Source organism: Xiphophorus couchianus, chromosome 18 (assembly GCF_001444195.1).
Source record: "Xiphophorus couchianus chromosome 18, X_couchianus-1.0, whole genome shotgun sequence".
NCBI lineage: Eukaryota > Metazoa > Chordata > Actinopteri > Cyprinodontiformes > Poeciliidae > Xiphophorus > Xiphophorus couchianus.
The window spans coordinates 30,650,081-30,673,312 of record NC_040245.1 but is presented as its reverse complement, the minus strand read 5'-3'; the positions used below and the strand labels follow the sequence as shown (position 1 = coordinate 30,673,312).

The 23,232-nt window shown below is 38.8% G+C and overlaps 1 protein-coding gene across 5 annotated transcripts in view; it reads right to left on the bottom strand.

Moving 5' to 3' along the window:
• The window catches only part of bcas3 (BCAS3 microtubule associated cell migration factor), a 328,257-nt gene that overhangs the window by 139,294 nt on the left and 165,731 nt on the right, over window positions 1-23,232 (bottom strand). Inside the window, exon 24 of one of the 5 annotated variants that reach the window (XM_028044831.1) lies at window positions 8,443-10,803. The exons of the other annotated variants lie outside the window; for them this stretch is intronic. Coding sequence (XP_027900632.1) covers window positions 10,793-10,803 — 11 coding nt within the window. The 3' untranslated portion in view covers window positions 8,443-10,792. Of the gene's footprint in view, window positions 1-8,442; window positions 10,804-23,232 lie in introns of those variants that run through there. 5 annotated transcript variants of the gene reach the window in all.

Sequence of the window (23,232 nt, the reverse complement as noted above, 5' to 3'; positions counted from 1 at the left end):
AGAAAAAGTTGCTCTTTGTTTGTTGCAGCAGCTTCTCAGAACTGCAGGGTCAAACACAACAGTAGCCGTGTTTCTATCTAAGTCTATGTATCGGCATGTTGAAGTGTTGTGTTAGAAAAGGTTGAAGGAAATTACTAAATTCAAAATAACATCCTCTATTTTTTTTTCAGTTTCATCGTAAGTTTTGTTGCCTTCACTAGGTGGTTTTCGGCTTTTCTAAAAGACTTAATGTGCAAAAGGGGGGATGGAAACACATTTGGCAAATACATTCGGACGTAGTAAATGTTCCCATCCAGTGGTGGGCATGTCTTAACAGAAGCACCAAACTCAGAAACATGTCAAAGTACAAACCTCCATCACGGAGGGGAGGACTGTGGGCCGGGAGTGGTAGAACGATCCGGAAATGTTCTAAGTCCAAACCTCCATGTTTTTCTGAGATGTGAGGTCATTGCTAGTGTTGCAACCTCTACATCTTGTTTATTATGCACAGCATCAACATCTGAAGAAGTCACACTCTGCGTAGTGTGGTTGATTCTCTCCAAACTAGTAAATGGAAAAAAGTCTATTTAGCATTTTTCAAAAGTTTTCTTAAAATCTGAAAAACAATTGGATGGAAACACAGTTGCTGTCTCACAGAAACTTAATGGGCTTTTGAAAATATCAGTCTATTAGGACAGGAACTTGGTTTTGACTTTCATTAAAATAAAACCTGCAACACCTTCTAGTGTACTAAGACAAGTAAAAGGTTGCTTTCATTAGTCTGTGGGGACGATTTTCATGAGAGTGAAACCATCCGGTGGCTCTTTCTGACTTTTATATAGCCTTATAAAAATCTGATACTAGCTGGAGTTTGTGCTCATGTACTTCTATAGGAAGTGACAGAGGTCTGGCTTGGCTTCAGTGCACTTTATACCTCTACTGTAATGTTTATTGTCTCAACATTGGTCAAAGACTGGAGTCCCATTGCTTTGCCATATTTTAAAGCTCAATAGAGGTCTTGTACTGCCATCAAAAGTTAAAAAGCCATTACAGCTTGGCAGTTTATGAGGACTCTAGTACATGACTGGATGGACGTACAGCTCTCTACAAGAACCACAGTAAAATCTACAGAAAGACCCTTATCCTGCTCTCATCACTGAAAGGCTACATCTGAGTGAGTGAGTGAGTTGATCTACTGTACTTAAAGATGTAATTTCAGCTTTTTAGAGAGAAGCATACACAGCTGCAACACAATCCTCTCAAAAGAATTGACCTGGCCATGGTGCAGGTTGCATGTGTTCTTTATGTTTTCCCAACATTATGAATGAAGTGGGTCATCTAGTCTTATTTCATGCCATTTCATTTCATATGACACCCTGTTATTACAATAAATGGACTGGTCATGGCCATTTTACAACGGATGTCGAGCTGGTGTGTAATTTCCCACTGGTTCAATTTAAGATAATGGTATATTATAAGACGCTGAGAGCAACACAACCGTTTTGCCTCAGCAGTGTTCAAGCATTCAACTGAGCATGATATATGAGACAAAAACATTGACAATATCATCGTTTTCAAAAGTGGTGAACAGAAAATAAACGGCAGGGACGGGGCAGGGGGTGAAGCAGCTCGTACAAATATCAATAAACACTCCTCTTCCGTCTCGGAAGCTTCCTGCTTTATTTGATTAGGCTGAGGATGGAGGGAGGGAGGGCTGGGGTGAAAAACAGAGCAGTCATGCTCCTTTGCTTTTCTTCCTTCTTTCCCTTCCTCTGCAATCTTCAGCCTCTTCTTAATGGGAATGGGAAGTTTGGGAAGTGGAGGGGGGAAAGAGGAGGTGGGTGGGTGGAGTGGGTTGCAGCTAGCCTCAGTCTAACCTCCCCCATCTGGACTGAGGAGGGGAGGGGGCAACTTGCCAGCCTTCAGGCTACTCCCAACCCTTCCCAGCTGTTGGCTGTTCAGGGACAGAGAATTTTTTTCCGCCCCAAGTGTGTGTTTTTGGTGGGCTTGAGAAAGCATTTTTTTCATAAACATTTGCCATATCCTCCACCAGCTGCTGACCCCTTTGCTCTTGTCCCTGAGCAGAGCTCTGCAGCAGGCAGTGGGGAATGGTTTTCATTTAGTACACTCTGATTTGGAGGAGACACTCGCTAAAGGGTTCTTGGCCCCACTGCTGTTAGCACGCTAGCTATAAAGTAGAATCTAGACTGGTCAGTGGCTGGAAGCAGAAGATGCTAGCTGATAGCAGCCACGCTGCCACTGTGGCTCCTGCCTCAGGAGGATGGAGTTGCTCCGGCTCAGTTTCTAAATGAATCTGCCAGAAACGTGGGCTGATTGTATTCCAGCCACAACTGTCATGTCCTTCACATAAATTGTTCTCTGACTCATAGTGACAAGGAAAAATAAAACAGCAAGAAAAACAAAACAACGGCCTTTATAGTGGCGTGCTAATAGAGTGCAGGTGTTGCAGAGAAACAAAGTCAAATCTGAACTTCTTGCAGAACCTTTTTATGCTGCAAATGAATGAGCCTTTAAATGAGTGGCAAGCATATCACTGGGCATATAATGGGCAGAGATAAACAAAACTTAATTATAGTGTATGGGGTGCTTTCTAGTTTGAACTCATAGTGAGTTGAAAAAGTTAGGGTTTTTATAGACCTGTATAACATCTATAACAGTACCAGAGTCTGTAATATTGCATTTGCAAAGGACTGCAGTTGACCAATGCCATAATTGGTACAATATAATGTTTAATGGGTCATGCATTCATGTTGTGAATATCCATAGTATATCTGGCTAGTGAACTAGATTCTACCGTCCCTTAGTGCTCTAACCGAGTGTATTTCTCGACCAGCTGAGATGCTAGAGCTCATGTTGGGTGGCAGGGACATTGTGTAATGTACTGTACAGAAAAAAAGTTTCTGGAAATGAATGTCAGATTCAGAACTGTTCAACAGTAATGTTCTTAGATCAATGCTAATAGTAATAGCACAGACCATTGGCAACAGAGGGGAGCCAGTGGCAAGGATAAACATTGTCCAGCCAAGTGGAGGTAAACGTATACTTAGCTCTGATGGACATAAAAACATTAGCTAGCTAGCAAGGCTATATAAGCAGCTAGGCACTGGCACCCTCAACCATCTTGAGTCCCAAATCGCACTTACAATGTCTGCGTGCGACTTAAAAGCTTGTGTGACATTAAAATTCCACCAAAAAACAAAGAACAAAGACTACTTCATAGAATATACTTTAAACTTTTAGATTTTAGATCAAACGGTCCTGCCACAACAAAATTTAAGACGTGTAATTAAAATATTTGAGGCCATTTTAGATCATTTCAAATAATTTGAAGATATTTTAAGGCTTTAATTCCAGATACATTAACATAAGACATTTAAATTATGTATGAAAACTCTGTAATAAACAACCATCACCCAAACACTGTTGTTGACCTGTTACGCTAGCTAGTTGGACACTAAATGCCCTTTCTCAGCAGAATAAGGCACCATGCCATATTGCCAAAATGTTTCAAGAACTAGACTTCTAATGTCTCAAGAACTCAAATGAGTCAAGTATTTTTGGTGTTGGATAAAAAAAATCAAATCACTATCTCCAGAACCCTAAAATGTCAACTGCTGGCTCAGGGCCACATCCTACAGCCACTCATCAGAGGCAGACCAGTGGCTCCAGCACAGGCGGAGGACTACGATGGGTGGGTGGTCCACCTTTAGGACTAATTGGTGTAAAATGAAGCATTACAAAGTACACAATACACACACAACCGATCAGCACTCCAAGGTCCAGAGCAGATACATTCCTCCCATGTTTCTCATAATCAGATAATACAATTTTAATCTTTGCCATGTAAAGCAACAATCCCAGAAATACAGGCAATAATGATTCAGAATTTTTTTTTTTTCTTGTCGAAAGATTATATCCGAGGCTGTAGTTAAATATGACGTTCACTCAGGCAGCAACAGCAGAATAAGAAACAAAAGACATCATATCCAGATCTCTGCAAACATAAAACCAGGAAAAAGATGACAGAGAATGAAGTGAAAGACAAACATTAAACATTTTCTGTCTTCCTGTCCTCATAAAGCTATCGTACTGTATGTGTGGATGAACAAAAGAGTAGGTGCCGGTAAGTCAAGGTGGCTGAAGGTGCCAGTGGTGTACATACACCATCCAATGGCATACTTACACTGATGCATTATGTAAGAGGCAGCCGAGCTTCATGTAACATTCATCAGGTCAAGGAGGCCGTAGGTGAGGCCTGCACAGCCCCCAGCCAAAAACAGCCCCTACCTCTAAACGTGTGGGCGTGCGCGAGTGTGTGTGAGCTCAAAGTGAGCTTTAACACAGCCACACAGTGGATCCACAAAGACAAAGAATGCTCATGAAAATATTTTCATACGCAGTGTTGCACACAAAAAGGCCTCAGAACTTTAGGGTTGACTTTTTCTCCATGTACAAATACACACCTGAACACACATCCAGAAACTTTGGCTGGTTTAAAGCTCTTGGCTCGGACGTCTCACTTGACCTTTGACCTCAGGCGTCCAAAACCCATATAGACTCGTTCCTCCTCTTTGTAGTGGTCTGCTCTGGAATCACATGGTAATACTTCATTATGGCAGCACTGTAATTTGGGGGGGAATGAGCACTTCAAACGAACAGCAACCCACACATAAACACACACAGACTGGGTTACTGTACGTCTGTGGAACCTGCAGTTCTGTGGGGACCACTAGCAGTTTTTTTCTCTTTCTTTTTGAGTTCCCAGAACCGTCCAAAATACACTCGGACAGTAATCAGAGGCGCGGGGCAAGGTTATAATCGTTGGGGCTGATTACAAAGGGGAGTGTAATGGTTTAAATTGGGACACCAAACTGCACACAGCAAAATGGCTGAATGCTTCAAGTTCTAAAGCCTCCTGGTAAGCCCAGAGTTTCACCCTGCAATAGAGAATGTTACACCTGGTAAGTCTTTGCCAGTTGGGTGGTCTTTGCTGTAGAGACGGTTTGGATATTCCAGTTTAAATGTTTACACCCTCTAGTGTAAATCACATTTTCTGAACTGTAAATAAGATGCTTGCTCACTTACTGGCTGTAAAATGTAAACAACTACCACTTATACAATTACACTGCAAAATGAATGTGTATAGATATGTTGTCTAAGTAAATGTGGCAGTTCATTTCCCAATGAGCCAACTGCATACAGAAACACTGGTAGTTATTAACATTTGCTTTATAAATATTATAGCTTTTTTGTATCTCTAGAATTTGAGAAAAGTGTTAGAAGTGATAAATACACTACGACATTTGAATATTTAGCTTTTTGTGGTGAGAGAACAGTTTATTTTTTTAGATGAGTATTAGGACAGATCAAATCTACAGCCTGGAACAAATGATCACCTTACTCTATCAATACAGGTGGATCAATATTATGATTAGATTAGCAGATTGTTTGCTATAAAGGAGGTGCATATGTGTCTGAAGTCATTGTCTTAGTGTTAGCAATGGTTACTTTGAAGCACTATCCATTAAAATTGTGTCTCATGTGAGCAAATTCCTGTTGAAAACATTATGCTTCAAAATATAGCAGCTCAGTTTTGGGCAAAAGATATAAATATATACTTAAATGGATATTTACATATGATTTTTCAAAATGATTAGTTATTTGAGGAAGGCAGTGTATTTGTTAGCACACTTGAATAACAGTGTATTTTTCCCTGTATGCCGTCTGAGTAAGTAACTATTTATTCAAGTGCAGAATATCATATAAAGAAATAAACACAAATACATCAGCAGTTCTGTGGCCAATATGTCCAATATGTTTCTAAACTACAAGTAAATCACAAAAACATGAAAATATTAAAGCAATTATGAAAAAATTGATTTTCAAAGCTATAACTGGCTCACATTTTAGTACAGATTCTGCAAGATCATAGACATGAATCTAACTTAAAGCCAAATACATTCCATTCATTAGTCACTGTGTATAATAATTAATAGTTCACTCAGGATTTTAGATGGCAGGACACATTTGTGGTGTTACTGAATGAAGCAGTCACCAATGAGGATGAAGTCCTGTGTTTTTTATCTTCCATTCCAAGGTAAGGTAAATGTTTATAACCCACTGCTGTTGTCTCAGTGGGTTGTGGTCGTTTCAAACTTTTTCCTCTTTATACCTTTGCAGTTTTAGCAAATGGTTCCGTCTACTGTGAAACATTTTGGAATGGCCATCAGTTCACACCCAAGTTCATGCTGTTGCTTCTTTTCTCTCCTCTTTCTACCATCTTCATAATCAAAAATACAGTTTTCTTTTTGTGGATCATAAAGTAATTAAAGGTGTAGAGTATAATTTTCAGTAAACATGTCTTCATGTTGTTCATGGTATCTCAGTCAAAGGAATGACCAAAGAGAATTGTGCTGCTATGAGTACAGAGCCTGCTGAGTGAGTACCTCTGGTCAGTGAGGTAAAGACCCACAGACAAGAGGAGCTGCAACAGAGCCAAACCTGCAGCATGAACAAGGGTGGACAGCAGAGAAACTGTGCAGTTTTTCCTCTTTGATGAATCCCCAATCTGATTGGTTGAGATATCTTGATTTGTTCAAAGAACAAAAGGTGTGTGGAACCAAGACTCCTGTGCGCTGTGAGCATTATTGATTACTGAACTGAATGAAGAGGCTACAAACTCGCTCCAAGAGCTACTTTTCCCAACAATCCAGACACAATTAGGTTATGATTTGTAGATTTTGTTGTTGTTTTTTTCCCCCTGAAGGATAGATGGATGTATTTGCTAATAATAGCCTTTAAAAGTTTATTTTTGTTTTATCACTATAGCAGGCTGGTCAAAACCAGTCCCTTGTCCTGTGCCAAAGCACAGGCAGTGCTTTGGCACAGGACTGCTGTGGACTGCTGTGGACTGCTGTGGACTGCTGTGGACTGCTGTGGACTGCTGTGGACTCCACTGCTCCATACGGAGGGCCTGGGCTCTGCTATTGAGAAACGTTTGCTGAAGGCTTGGACTATGGTGAAGTTTTAAATGCATGGATATGATTTCACCTATTCACCAATGTTTGGCAGTGATGTATATAATGTGCTGGCTCGATCATGAAGGAAGCCACCCTGTGAAGTTTACCGGAAATTGGATGTGCTGTAAACATCCACCCGCCACTGTGAAGAGAGAAAGAAGTGCCGAGCCGATCCACATCTTTGTCGGCAATAAAACGTTTTTAAAAAACAGTAGCATTTGTTTTCCAGCCATGTAGTCAATCAAATAACAATGTCACCTTAATTTGTCATACAAATTTTGTATATGTCAAACAAGACTTAAAGGAACTTTGACTTCACAACTTAGCACCTAGAAATTGGGCCTCTGATCACAGACCAGTCATATATCTCCGGAAATGGGAACAACCACATAAAATGGGATTTTACAACATTGAGCATTAAGTTCTGCAGTGTGAAAATAGCCATGCAGTCATTTTACCAATCCAGCCTGCATAACCTGTGACTTCTCAGCTCATTTTACACACACATATTAACTAACCCAGTCAGTGTAGATGCATAACTCCTTGTCAAATAAAGATCCAAACAGCATGACTGATTTGTCATATTTGTCACAAAAATAAAAAAGCAGCTATATTCCATACAGTAAACTTCCAACATGTTCCAATAAATATGCTTCAAAGAGACCAAACAGTCATGAAAATGTGACTGATTAGAAGCATTTTATCCATCATAAACATATTAAATGTACTAAACAATGATTGTAAAATAGGATTTATTTCATATGGAAGTTAGGCTTTATAAAAGACGTAGCTATAATTCATAATGTTGCTTCTGAAAAAATAAATAAATAAAAAAATTACAAATTAAATTTCCATGAGCCGGTAAGGACACCCTCTGGTTGTAAAACACTATATGGTCAATCATGACTATTCAAGCTGCTCTGCTCAAACAAATTTAGTCACTGCTATATCAGGTTCCCTACAGATGTTGAGAAACACCTGCAAATGATTTCTCTGTGATTTTAGAGAGAAGCAATTAGGAATAACAAAGGACATTTACAAAAAATGAACTGTAATAAGGGAAAGTTGTATGCCAAACAAAATGTTCAAACTCCAGGATGGAAAAAAAGTCTGGTATTAAAAATGGACTTCATTGTGCACATGAACCTTTCAGTGTATATCCATTCCATCAGTTTTTATTTATTCATCTTAACCAAGAGAACACAAATAATCCTCATTCATCTATCTATCTAGTACTAATCACACTCAGAGTCTCTGAAGCTGTCCTTTGTCCCCACACACACACATTTCACAGGCTCACCATGATGCTCCAGTATGTAGGACTGAAGAAGTGTGTGTTCTGTAGCTGGGTGAATGCAGTCACATTCTTCAAATCAAAGCAAAACAAAATTCCAAACTTCAGCTTAAACATGTAAACAGCATGTACACCTTCAGTGTTTACTAATCAACCAAACACAAGACCATACAAATAAACAACCAGTCAATATTTACAAGTGTAATTCGTTTTATATATACACACAATATGGCAGCTATACACAGTTAAGCAGTGAGTACATAAGGATAATGTAATGGTCAACAGAGCCATCACTGGCTGAGGGTCAGTACATGGGCAGAACATCACCGTATGCTAACCTGTGTAGTTGGGATTGAACCTGAGAGCTGACTCAGACAGTGGGACTGGAATATTTAGCTGAATTACAAAACCAAACATTTAGGAAATGATATGCTGTTTCCAGCAATGTCCTGCCTTTGCACAAAAAAAGCAGGAGAAAAATACCTCGCTTTTGTTAAAACTAATTTAAAGCAAATAAGTCATCCCTTTTTTAATTTTTTTTATTATAGTCTCAAAACAATCAAGTTCATGTTTTAAAGTCAGAATGAGTCTAATAAGAGTTAGGTTAAGACTCTGTTACACTCATTTTTGTTACTTGATGTCTCAACTGTCTCCTGAAATATTTTGCAGTTGATATATTTTTCAAAAGGAAAATTCTGTTTGTGGTTGACACTGTAGATGCACCAAATGGATTCTATATTGGAAAATTATGATGCAAATTATGTTAATTTATTTTGAAAGGATTTCTCTTGAAATGATTTAAATATCTACAAACTGTGTTTTAGTTACTGCATAAATTAAAAACCTATCCTAATTTCCATTATTAAAATCTACATATTTTCTTCAGAAACATCCTACAGTTCCAGATGACTGTATTTCTTTATCACTGACATTCTATCACAATAAAACCTCCTGCTATTGGACAGGAGGGTTTAGAAATATAACCCTTAATTAGAAATGCATCATATGTATTTTACTTAGCTGTATAGTAAAACAGCTAAGTAACTTTTTTTTTTAAAAACACACAATGTCAAGTCTACATGGTTTCAACAAGCTAATTCTAACATAAATCACAGTTGCGAACAACATTAAAACTTTTAGGGAAAAGCTCTGATTTGGTGCTTGATGTTGAATTGTTAAATCATCCATTAATTTAGTCCATTGTTTAGTTTATGACAAGTAAGCAGTCTGTGTTACACAGCCCTCCAGTTAAACAGCATGATTACAGAGTTGATATTTAAACTTCATTCAGCATCTTGTATTAGTGATTGGTACAGTTAGCATGCCTGTTGGGGTTGGAGTTACCAACTGTAAACATCAGCGGTATTTATTCTAAGTTAGGCTGACCTTCCTCTAGTTGTAAGATTTCCAAACAACTGTCAGCATTTTGGATTCTGAAGGATCCATGATGGATAAAGAGACTTTTCAACAGGATAAAATAATATAACTTTGCTGTAAGACATTCAGTTTCCTGTTAGTTAATGAAGTTGAACCTCCTGGTTTAAAGTAGCACCACTGAAAACGGAGTTTCCTTCCTAAAAGCTTCTGACATCTTTTGTGATTCTCCCAAAGTCATTTTAAAGACCAAAGACTGTTATTGTGCCAGTCTGTTACTGCTCAGACATGATGTATTAGTGATAAAAAACCTAAAAAACTAATTGATCAGAATATTAAGCATGTGCAATAAGAAATCAGAGTGAGAGTACATGGCCTGTTCATGAACTCTAACTTGAATTTGAAATCCTACTTCTATTTTAAGTGAGGTTTTGTAAAAGTTTGATGACCACAAATCAAATACATTAGAGAAATCGAACTGCCGCCACCTTTAGACACAAGTGTTTTCCTCCATCCTGTGCTCATTCATTCCATCTCATCCTGAGCTGGAATTAGGATGCATGCTTTATTCTCTGCCTACAGGGCAAATGTTTGTTCAAAGCAAAAAAAAAAAAAAAAACTGTGCTGCAGCACAAGAGACAGCTGAGCCCAGTGTCTTCTGTTAAAGGCTGATGGAGTTTCTCAGGAAGAGGCCATTTTGGTTTAAAGAACCTGAAACGTTCCTCTTGTTAAAATAAAGCAGAAATTAAAGTAGTTAGTTTACTTCCAGATGGAAGTAAAAGATTGATTTTTTTCTATTTTTGTTTTAAGAAAAGACAAGCTTTTTTAAAAAGTGTATCAATCTTTAGTGCCATACCTACAGAAAGAAAGTCAGACAGACAAACAGAGACAGACAAGTCGTAAGCTGGTCATGTTCTTCTCCTCCTTCTCCTCCAACCGCCTGGCCTCTTCTCACACACACTAATGAGAAAACAATGACTGGGCAGTGAGGGAGACAGGGTGGATGGATGGAAATGCATAGGTTATGATGCATGCTTGGAAGATGTATAAACATAAGTATAAAAATTAACTGAAATGGTTTTGGTAGAGCAGGGAGCTTCTTTTTTTAGGAATAACCTGCAGGAGACAAACAGGAGATAAAAAACAAAAAATGTTGGGTTTCAGTCTCTATTGGCAGTACAGAGGTGTGTGTACTTTAGTAATGATTTTGCCCCCCACATGCATATTTGGTGAAAGAAGGTGAATGAGTAATCCCTGGTTCACATGGCAAGATTTTAAAATTGTGAGAGCACACATGTCCACACATGAATCAATTTCACTCAAATCTCAGAAAATCCTGAGACCAAAAAAAAACTCAGAGTAAACCCACTGTGGACTGTGATTGTGGACTATGTTTAACAGAGAAAAAATAAACTATAGATCTGACTTCAGATCTGAGCAGACCACATCACTCTTAGCACACCACACACAACAAAAATATCTCCTCAGATTATATTAGGAACCATCCCAACACAGGTGCTACAGAGGGGCAGAGGTAAAGCACAACCCATGTCTTAGTCTTAGTCTTAGTCTTAGTCCTGGACGCGGCTGTCACAGGTTTGAGTCCTGGCCTGGTGTCTTCCCCCTCTGTCCTGTCTGACCACTCTCAAATAAAGGCCGCCAGAGCCAATAAAACCTTAAAAAAAGAACAATCCCAATAATCTGGCTGCCTTAAAGATTGTCAAAAATAAAAATCGGGATAAAACTCTACATGAAAATCTTGCCGTGTGAACAAGGCATAAGGGGGAATGCACAATCTGCCCTCATTAACTGCCAGATGAAAGCTGAGCAGATGAAGAGAGATGGTTAGTAAAAAAAAAAGACCCAGCACTTCCAGAGCAGACTGGAGTCTAACAGAATAAAAAAGTACTACTCCCTTTAAATTAAAGTTTTATATTTCAGCACATTGAAATTATTTTAACTCTATAAGCACTTTAAACTAGATAATAGCTACGCAGCATATTAAATTGTGTTATTATTTAACACAAAACACACTTCACTTCCTGCTCGTCAAGCACATCTGTTTCATCACATCGTTTTTGCATATTTTCACACCGGTGTTACTGCCTATGGAGCTAGGGGAGTCAACCAACACTCTCCAGATGTTGTTAATTCCTTTAAAATTACAAATACAAGTACATTTAAAGCAACTTCCTGAATTTAGTAAAGTGTCAAACTGGATAGTGATCTGAGAAACTGCAAAAGCCGCTGCAGGCCTCCGGTAAGTCAGATAGTTCATTTTATGTCCTTAAAGGCGAAATAAGATTTCTACACGTATCAGCAACTGGTGGATGAGGGACAACTTCATATTATTTAATATTTCAAACTGCTGGAGCCAACTCCAGTCATTCTGGCCCTTTCTATGGGATCTGATAAAAGCAGTTGTAGGTGTCAGTGGTTCAGAAACCATAGCTTTTAAAATATCTACAATATCTGCTTCTGACGCTGCAGAAGCAGCACTTTTTGGATAGGGGACATTTTTATGTACATGATTCTTGACCAATCATGACCGGGGCAAGAATGTGCATCAAAGTCTGGTTTGAGATTATGCATCAAGGTGAGTGAAAAACATTCCAACTGTGAATGAGTTCTGGCAGAAGTGCTGGCGGTTGGAAGGCAGCAGTGCTGACTGGGAAAATCCAGCCTGCTCATTTATTTAGTCTGATGGAACTGTAAAGCAGCTAACACACGCAGGGGCAATTGCGCCTGTATATGTGTGTCACTATGTGAGCTTCATTAGTGTACATCTTGGCTTTGTGCGTGAGCGTAATGGGTACCGTGTGCTTGCCGAGGTCTTGTTTGCCCATCTTAAGTCAATTAAAAGGAAATAAGGCTGCTATGACCGGCCCGTGAACCAGCTCCCTCAGCTGAGAGCATGTCTGCACAAAACACATGGAGGCTGATAATGCTCCACAACTGGCAATCGACGCTGTGCCCTGCTGTGTGAGAAACAATGGCTCTGAGGTTCTTAGAGTAAATGTGTATGTGTGTGTTAAGTACGGTGTGTCTGACAAAAAGGATCAGAAGGAAACAGTTGAAAACAACATCAGACGAAAAAGCAAGACACACACATGCAGGCGTTCTGTTCGTCTCAGAGGAGAGCCAACAAACACATTTTTGGATCCAGAGAAGCTAAAAGCCACACAAAACACAGTTCACCTTGTTAAAATGTTGCAAGGCGTAGCCAATCAGCTTCAAAAAGACAGCAGAGAAAAATACTATGAAAAAAGTTCTCATCATCATTGCCTTAATTTTACCTCCGCTAATCCAGGAAATCCATGCTTTAAAGCTGCAGTATGTAACTTTTATGAGAAATATCTTTTTTTAGATATTACCTGAAACTGTCACCATGTCGTGACAGCATGTGACAAAAAAAATCGAGCTCTGCCTTCTCTCATCTTACTTCCATCTGCAGAAATACACCGCTCGTTCAGAAACAACCAATCAAAGCCAGGAGGAAGGCCAAAGAGCTGTCAATCACACTTGTGTACACACTGCTCAGTGTGGTGATGACAGAGAAACAATTATCCGGTGCAAGAAAACCGAGTCTCTGCAATCATCAGTGGCTATGCTAGCTAGCATAGCCACTGATGATTAGCTATGCTCCAGCAGACTCCTCTGGTAAAGGAGCTGCAGCAGAGCAGTAAGAGAGAGGGAGTAATGGCCATGTCTGACAGGAGGCATGGTACGAGTGACATCATCTTAAACCAACTGTTCAAAACTTTATTAATTGATGTCACCTTAGCAAGGTTTCAATGAATGAAAGGAAAAGATCCAGTCTGGACCATAAAGCCCATTAAACCTTGGTGATACAACCATAGTAGTTCAGCAAATACAGAACTCTGCAAATATTCCCCCTGATTTGAATATAATAGTGTAGATAACCTTGTTCTATTAGTAATCCTACATGTGCCTAATAAAATACTGTCAACTGGGGATCAATTTTGAATGTGTCAACCTGTTCACTATCTATACAGTTACCGCCTGTTTTACAGGGTAAAAATAACAACTTTCTATTTGTCTCTGAAAGATATATGTCTTCTCTCTTAACTGACCATCAGAACTGGAACTTCCATGGAAATTATTGTGTGTCTGCTTGCAGTAAACATTTCACTCACTATCCTACTCAAAGTTTATTTTAATTATTTGTAAAGCTGTGTACAATTTCACTCTGTGACAATAAAAAAGAAAATTAAAATGTGGTTAAAGTATTTTTTTAGGGCTTCTATGTCTTGACTTTAATTAAACTGGCTCATAATGGTGAGGTTATGGCAGAAAGCAAAAAAACAAAAAGAAAATCCCATCAAATTCAGATATTGATAAAAACAAACGACCAACTTATGCAACCCATAAGGAATGAGCTGATTTAAATCTAACTTGGCACACATGAAGGCCGACAACATGGCAATGATTTGATTTGGGAGGAGCCTGAAAGTCTAGATTGGCGTTTAAGTGCAAAAGTGGTTGTTTGAAAAGTAGAGCATCAGTATAAAGGCAGATACCAGAGAATCTAACAGTAAAAACAGTAAGTGAAGGTAACCAGACAGAGTAAATGTCTCATAGATCCATCATTAACAGAACCCAGCAGAGTTTAATAGATGTTGTGCTTTGGGTTTGATTTAGGCTCATCAAATTTTATGGGGATCATAGATGTCACACTGACCCAAGACAGGGGCCAGTTGGTGGGTGAAAGCACTAACACGTTCCATCAACAGTTCAGTGCTGCTCATGCTGTAAAATCACAAAAATCGCTATGATTTTTCTGCATTGGACTAAACCTCCTAACTTGTTTTGTGTTTCCAGTGAGAGCGTGATCTCACATCGACAACAGTTTTTAATGGAAGGGCTCCTTTTTTCCAGGGAAAGTAGACTTTTTTGAGTTCCACATTTTATCCAAAATCCAAAAAAGGAACTATGGGCATTAATCGCTTTAAAAGTTAATAATGTTCACCTAAAAATGAACTCTTAAAATGTACAGGTAACCAGGGAAGAGACCTTCAGTTCTGAACACAGTGAGCTCTCTTTCTTTCACAGCCTCCATGCAGAAGAGTTTTGTAGACGTTGTAAAGGAGCTACATGGAGCTTTTTACAGTAATCTATCTCCTAGAAGCAGATCGTTAAAGTCTCTGTGTTGGGTGGAGAGAATAACACTCACACTCCAACAATGTTTCTTTGGTGATAGAATATGTTTTTGATAAGTCATGAAGCATATACATTTCATTCTTAGATGGTCAGTAATTTTTTAACATGAAAAAAAAAATAAATAAATATATATATATATATATATATATATATATATATATATATATGTACATTTGTCCATTTCCATTTGTCATAAAACAGGGCAATGGTGTTATGGAAAAATGCCATAAGACCACTGCATATTGAAGTAGAAAACACCATTTATCCCCAGTATGCACACACGTCTCACATCAGAAGATGTCTTCACATACTATGACATACTGTGACTGTGACATGTCCTCATGTTTAGGCCCAGGTGTAAGAAGTGTGTTTTAAACTGTCAGCAGACAAGATAAGATAAGCACAGTCTGCTAGCACCTTCACTCTATTTCTGAAAACAGGGAAAATGGGGATTCTTTGGTTTGTACAACTTATGTAGTGAACTGGGTGAATTACGATTTGCCTTCTATGAACAGATAAATCAATTCTGCCGTTACTTAGTTAACGTAACAGTTCATCCAGGATTTCAAGATTTTTTTGTGACTTTTTGCAATCAAAGTCACTGATTGTGTAGCGTAAAATATTTTGCAATATTTATTTGTCATTAAACCCCTTCCAAAATGTACCTACAGCAGACAAATATAGTCAATGAACCCATTTGTGTGTGATCAAATGTCTGAGAGTTTAGACGTGGATCTGGTTGAGGAGTCGCTCTGCTGCCACACCTGGGACTAGAATTACAAAAGCCACAAAATCCAAAGTTTTGAAATTAGAAAACATTTCTCTAACTGAAGTCATTAGCAGTCGGCATGATTATCAACGATAGGCAGTAGGAATGCCCATTGTTGCAGAAGTAAAGTTATACTTCTGCAGCTGTGGCTCAGCTGCACCTCCCACCCATAATTTTCCAGCGCAGTGTCAGCTCACGGCTAGTGAGACGCATTGAGTCCAGGTCAGGGGTGGTTCTCAGGTGGGATTTTCTTTCAACTGATTGATCATACTCTGTGCATGAAGTTGAAAATGTCTGCGAGTCAGCACCAAGAGGCCAGCTGTGTGAATTACAATCTGTTAAAATTCGTAAACATCCTTTACTCCAGTGTCTTCCAGCAGCAAAAACAAATGCATGTTATATTAACTGGTCGTCCTTCATGAAGGTCTGAAGGTGTAGCAGTGGACGCCTGGCTAAGGATCTGGACTGACTAACACTGACTGGCTAAATGGTTAAATAAGGTGACATGATTTAAAGTCTCTATCAGTCATTAAACAGTTGACTTCAATACTATCTGATTGTTTTTAATTCATATCTAAAATTAGCTTATTAAAAATAATGTCTAAAAGCATTTCAAAAAGTTTAAAAAAAATTTTTTTTTATGAATTTGATGCCTACGTGACTAAAGTCAGAAACCTAGAGATGATTTACATGAGAAACAGAAAATTCCTCCCACACTTTGTAAAATGATGCATCTGGGCTCTGGGCAGGGAGGAAGCAGAGGAAGAGGAAAAGAGAATACTCTAGACTTCACTTGATGAGTTGCATATGTAGCGTTGGCACATCACTATCCGAGCAGACATGTGCACAAGCTCCTGTCTGTTCAGTTCGCTATCCTGCGTTACCGCAATGCGCAGCACCCCAGGACATGGCCATATGCCACTGGCCTGGCCCGCTGATCAACACCGCTGCTGCCTCGCATGACAGCTCGCAGCACCCACAGACGCGCATATTCACACACAAAACTTCTGACAGATGGGTGAAAAGGTGGGCCACGTCATGTGTGAAGCGAACAGAGAGCGGGGAGCTGGGGGTGTGTTAGCGGATCTGGTGAAACAGACTGCAAGGAATGCAACACAAAAGGTGCACATGGTCCTGTTGACAAATACAAGCAAAATATTAACATAAACAATGCAGGGCATAAGCAGAAAACCAATTCAGCCAACCAGTTTAACCAGTAGAAGTGCAGGGACCTCAGATCATGGCTTCCATTATCCCTGACATGATAATCCATGGTTACCACATGACAGCTAGCCTGTTGGCTCTACAGTCTTCAGTTTTCTCTCATTTGTTCGTTTTGATCCAATCCTGATCAGTTTGGATCCAGAGCTAACAGGTAGTTCTGAAGGAAAAGCAACTTTACTGTTAATGGACTTAGAGACCACGCATATGGTGAATCACTGAGAACACATGTCAGCTCAGCTGCAGCTAAAAACACACACAACACAATCTTATTCAAATCCTCTTTGTCAGTACAGAGATTATAGATGAGAGATTATTTGTCAGCTTTTGCTCATCATTTCTGAAGCAATGTGAACAGACCGAAAAGAAAACAAAGAGTGACTTGGCTGAGATTATGACTTAAAAGGATATATATACTGCAAACATACTAATAACCATCAACTGATTTTTAAATCATTTCTCTGTTTTGTTTTTGTAAAAAATTAAACAAAATTTAAAATCCTTTAAATCCTTGCTGTTATAAAATTAACAGGAAGTTTTTTTTATATCTCATATTTTAAACGTATCGTTCAACAAGCAGATGGTTCAATTTTATTCCTTAATTATTTCACATCCACAATCCTTAATAGTGCTAGTTTGGTGCTAAACATTTCATCGGTGATTCTGATACAAATTACAGCATGAAGCTGCGTATCTCCATAAAGGCTTTTTAAATAACCTTCACCTGGTCAATCACAGCTCATACAAAGTGGAAACATTTACTAACAGTTCTTTTGAATAAAAGCAACAAATTCCCATTATATTCATTGAATTATTGTAATTTAAACAAACAGCAAAGTATGAAAACAAAGTAGAAGAAAGACTAAGAAATGTTTGTAATGTAATGTGTAATGATACTTTTGGAGAAATGATACAATTTAATTGCAATTAAAACAAGATTTTTTTTCTGTTTTACATTGATATCAGAATTGTAATATATAATCCCTTAAATAAATAAAATACATAAATACACTTACACATTCCCATCCAACCAGATTAGTTTGAAACTTTAGCAAAAACCTGAAGTAAATTTCACTTTTATAAACACGGGACTTTTTTTTATTAATGACAGGTGTGTAGATAAATTAGAATCTGTACATGTTAGAGGTCAGCAACCTTTTCAATTCAAGTCTCTTTCATGGATATTGTTCCAAAATAAAATTTGTCTAAAGCAATAAAAAAAGGTATAAATTTTATACATATGTAAGAAATTCAACCAAAAAAAACATGTAAAGATATTTGAACAAATTGAATTATCTGACTCTTAGAAAAGAAAAAAAAAGAACTCGCTCTTCTATTGTAGAAATTCTATGCAAATATTGCATTGAAAGGTACAGAAGTGCTGCTAAAAGCTATAATCAACTTTATTTATTTTCTTCAGAGTAAAAAAAAAAAAATCTAATTTGTTTTTGTAAGAACGATGGCGAAAGGGCCAGAGAGCCACGTGCAGCATCCTGCAGACCCCTGCTATCTACGGTTGGAATGTTGCATCGACATGATTCTGTATTTCAGTGTTTTAAATACAAAATCGTAAAGTATCTGGACTTTTATTTTAAATTGATTCTTTATAAATAAGCTGAATTAAAAGGCTTAGCAGGTACCAACGTCCACACTCTTTATGTGAAATAAAGGAACATATCAATTATGCTTTTCATAGGATTTAATACATCTGAAGCATCGATAAGAGACTGAAGAGGACATAAATGTAGAGAGGTGGAAGATGAGTGTGGGAGGGTTAAGAGTGAAAGTGTTGTTGAGAGTGATGGGAATAATCCTCTGTCTCTGCAGCAGAGATAAAGACAAACTGAGGTTTTAGCTCCACGCAGGAGATTGACCTCATTATGGGCAACAAGCTCACAAACCACCACATGCAAACACACATGCATTCACACACACATACGCAAGTGCACAGCTACATGTAGACGAGAGGCAACATCCAGGCAGCTTTTGAGCTGTTGTCTTCCTGTGAGCGCCTGGGTCTCTCTGCTGGTGTAACGGAGCGAGAACGGGCCCGGCCTGATCAGAGGTAGAGAAACGCTCCGGTGCCGCCCTCCACTCCCACACTCATCAAGAATGTGTGTTTGATCTCTCAGCCACATCACACATGTGCCCTCCAATCAACCGCTGCTGCCTCCAAGGCCCCTCTTGGCCTGGCTGTGTACACATACACACCCCCACGCCTACACACACACACACATCGCAGAGGAGAGTGTCCCACACAGAACCCATTATGACTTTTCATTAAATTTGGGGATAGACCATGTGTAAGGCCATGGCTAGAGCAACTTTATTCAAGTGTGTGTGAACATGTGTGTGCGGTTATGTGTGTGTGTGTGTTGGTGTGTGCATGGGCGTGTGTGTGTAGACTCGTGAGAAGGAAAAGAGAGCAACAATGCGGCTGCAAAGCTTTCTAACCTCTGTAATACAGATTGTAACTGCAGCTCAGGGAGGTTAAAGTCTAAAAGGCTCCATAACACTTCATAACTCTGACTTAAATGAAACAACTACAGCTCTATAGCCATTAGTGAGACACACACACATACACCCGAACGCACTCGTTGTGTCTTTAGAAGTTGGCGTGGCAACCAAGGTCATTAGGTTTATGTTCTCTGGCACAGAAGCGAGTCTCCGCACAAGCGACACTCGGCGTCTTCAGTAGAAACTCATTTGATTGAAAGACGGGATGAGACCAGTGAAACGCACGTGGGTTCACTTCGCTCCAGCGATAGCAATAATATGATAGAATAATATGTGGTGGCCAGGAGGCTCAGCTTTGTTACCACATATGTCACAGAAAATCATTTCAAATCGAATAATGAGAGCCATGACTCTGCTTAGACTTCAGCAGTGCCTCCAGGTAAAAAAACAAGTGTTGGCATTTACTGCCTTTGTTTTAACTATAGGGAATGTGTGTATTCAGTTTATTGACAGTAACAGGGCAGGGAGTATTGCATGCTGGAAGAATTCCAGTTAAGGGGTTTGATCATCAGAATCTCAGATACAGGAAATGTTAAGAAAATGACACTGTGCTGTAAGAGTAAGCAGGAACAGAAGACACATACATGGAATTCAGAACATTCTATCTGTTTTTGAGCTCAATAAGAAAACCTTCACATTCCATTTCCACTAGGTTTTAAAGCTGTTAAAAATCAAAGTTTGGTCACATTAAAGTATTCAGCCACAATTCTGGCCTAGTCAAGTTAAATTAGCTTAAGTTCAACAAGATTGTCTTTTGCACAATAAGTTTTCAAAGGAAGTAATTATGTGTTTGCTGTAATATCAGTTAAAATTGACTCTCCCCCTCCACCCGTTGTCAGATTTTTAGGTCTAAGCTGGTTGCATTCCTGACAGGAACAGTCTGAAGTTGCAGAGTTTCAGATGAGCCCTTCCTGTGAACTTGTGTTGCCCTGGCATGTAGCAGGCAGAGAAATGACCTGCTTCCTGTCCAATTCATGTGGTCTGAAAATGCCCAGCAAGTATTAATGAGCTAATTGTGGTTTTCTGATGCCAAACGTTGTGTGTGCTGTTTATTTGGTCTTGTTTCCTCTGAACTCATAAAACACTTCTTTGTTTGAGTTGGTTAAAGACAAGAAACTCAAAGCATTCATTATTTAAAGTGGTGAAGAAGGTCTTGCTTGGCAATTACTAACATTAAAAGTACAGTTGACAATCAGAAAAAAAAACTAACTATATATAACAAGTTTCTAATTGATAGATAAATATTCTGTTCTCCTACCATCCTAACATTCATCTCACTGGAAAATATGCAACGTATACACACTCAACCCTGCTGTTCCCTGCAGTGTCTGACAAATGTCCTCATTGAGATTGGACGAGTGTTCCCAGCTTAGCAACCCCACAACAGATGTCCAATCATCCTAATATAACAGCAGGAACAGAACAACACAACAGTTAAGGCCTCAGATTAAAACTAGCTGCCTCCCAAAGGATGAAACACAGCAGCAAGGCAGCAGACTAATACCCGCAAAATGAAGTAAGATTTATTCATGTGTCATAATAAATCCATTTAATCTATAACTGCTTTGCATTGTGGAGGAGTGGAAGTATGCAGGGGTCTTCCTCAGGGGTTCAGGGGGCTAAAGGACAACAGTGGCAAGAAAATCACTGTAGACCAGATCATGGTGATGAGAGCATTCTGGGGTCAGTAGGCTAGCCAGCTCACGCTATTCAAACATCTCGAATTAAGAACTTGGACTATAATTTACATTTAGCTGTTCCAATTGGAAACATGGTTTTAGAATAAACATAACAGGATAACAATAAGGGATGGCCCTCCAAAAGACTAGGATATGATGTAGGGATGACACGATTAATTGGATGAATTGTAATTTTTCAGTCATTTTTTTAGCATGTAGACTGAACAAATGAGACACTCAGAGCAGTAATTAACACAAAACTGGCTGAGATTCTATAAAAGAAACCAAAGAAAACTCTTATCAACTCCATTTTCTATGTAATTATTAATTAACTACTTGAAAAAATAATCAATAGATAATTCCTACACTGTATTGATGCAAAGTTAAGCAGAAAAAGTTGAGCTTTTCAAATGTTGATGTCAGAAGGATTTTTAGCTGCTGATGCAACCTTTGTTACAAATGATCAGGAGTTCACTAAATGAATGCTGTTATTCCATTTGAGGCCATAAAATGTTTATTTCCTCAATTGGAAAAAGGGTTGTTTTGTTTTTTTGCTCATTTCCATCTTTTAAAGTATTTCTAATGTTAAAATAACGCTTAAGTGCTTAAATAGAAAATCTGCACAATGTGCCATTTTTATCAGGAACAGTCGGAATTACTCAAATGATTGTTAGTTTAACAATGTAAAAGGAAAAACGATTTTGACAAATAAAATATATCTGCTGTTTGCATTTCTGTGAAAAACAACAAGTTGAAATGGTTTTAACCCCTTCTCAGTATTTAGAGGAAAAACCTTCATTGGCAATACAGGCGTCTTATAAATGCTCGCTAGATCTGATATGTTTTCAGCTGTATTTTCCTGCCATCATCCTAATCTTTAGCTCCCTCTATAGATGCTCCGTCAGATTCAGGGACAATTCATAATGATAATATTATTTTTAATCAAAATTAAAAGATCTCTTTATACCCTCTGACTAAATCTGTCAGATGGTATAAATAGTATTGTTCTTATCTACACACAAATATCTGGGTGTTTATGTATTCATTCATTTTAATCATGTATGGATAAAAGAAAATAATCTCATTAAGATCAGAACTTTGGTCACACGTGTCCAAAGTTCTGATCTTCAATGTAGATTAGAGGAAGAGCCTGGAAGCTCCGACAGTCAGAGAGAACAGAGGAAGAACATCATGTGGAGGATACAGGTGTGACATGATGGCATGCTATCTGGCGCTCACATACACATTGACTCCAACGATTGACCACTGGGACATACAGTCACAAATTACATCCATCAACTCTCTAATGAACCCAAAATGAAACCTCTGCCAAACGTCGTCTAGTGCTGGGAATGTTGTCCAACGCGTCAACAAGGACTCCTCTGTTTCTGATGACCTTCACTCACTGTATGACCGTATAATGCTCTCCCCACCACCCGCAGCAGCACCGCTCCACTCGTGATGCAGACGAGCCAGCTCCCAGCAGAGTCAACCCGCAGCCTCCGTGGGTCTGCATGTGGGCAACATTATGTCTGAACTGGAAAAGCGTCTAGGTACTGATCCTTAAGCTTTTTGTCAAAAGTTAGATTTGTTACATTAGCATACAGTGAATATATCCTTCTCAATTATTAAAGGGGCAGTATTCTGTATATTCCAGGCACATTGTGCTATTTTATATTTGATAATCTTTAGTTATCAAATATGAATTAAAAATTTGACTTTGTAATATAACGGTTTGAAACTGGACCTCTGGCTCTTTAAAAATCCATGCTCCTTCTGAAACGCTGCCTTCTGGAAGTCATGACATCCCTTTAACAACATTTTTACCAACGTTTCACTGAGATTTAGCTTGTATAATGAGCTCATCAGTTCCACCATTGCTTTGCTAATTGCTGCTGGCTGGTCTGAAGGAGCGGAAGGGGATGCGTTGCGGCGGAGAGCTGCTCTGTGAGGCGGAGGCTGGAAGCTTGGAGTTTGCAGCTGCATCTCAAAGGCGGTGCCAAGTCCACAACATGCATGAAAGAATCAAAGCAACACCAAGTATGTTTTGATGACATTTAAACCTCAAAATATAAAGCTCAAAATATTTTTTTTTTTTACATTTAATTCATAATTATTTTTAAATGACTATACATACTGTGTAGAACAACCACATGTTTTGTTCTGTAGTCTACAGGT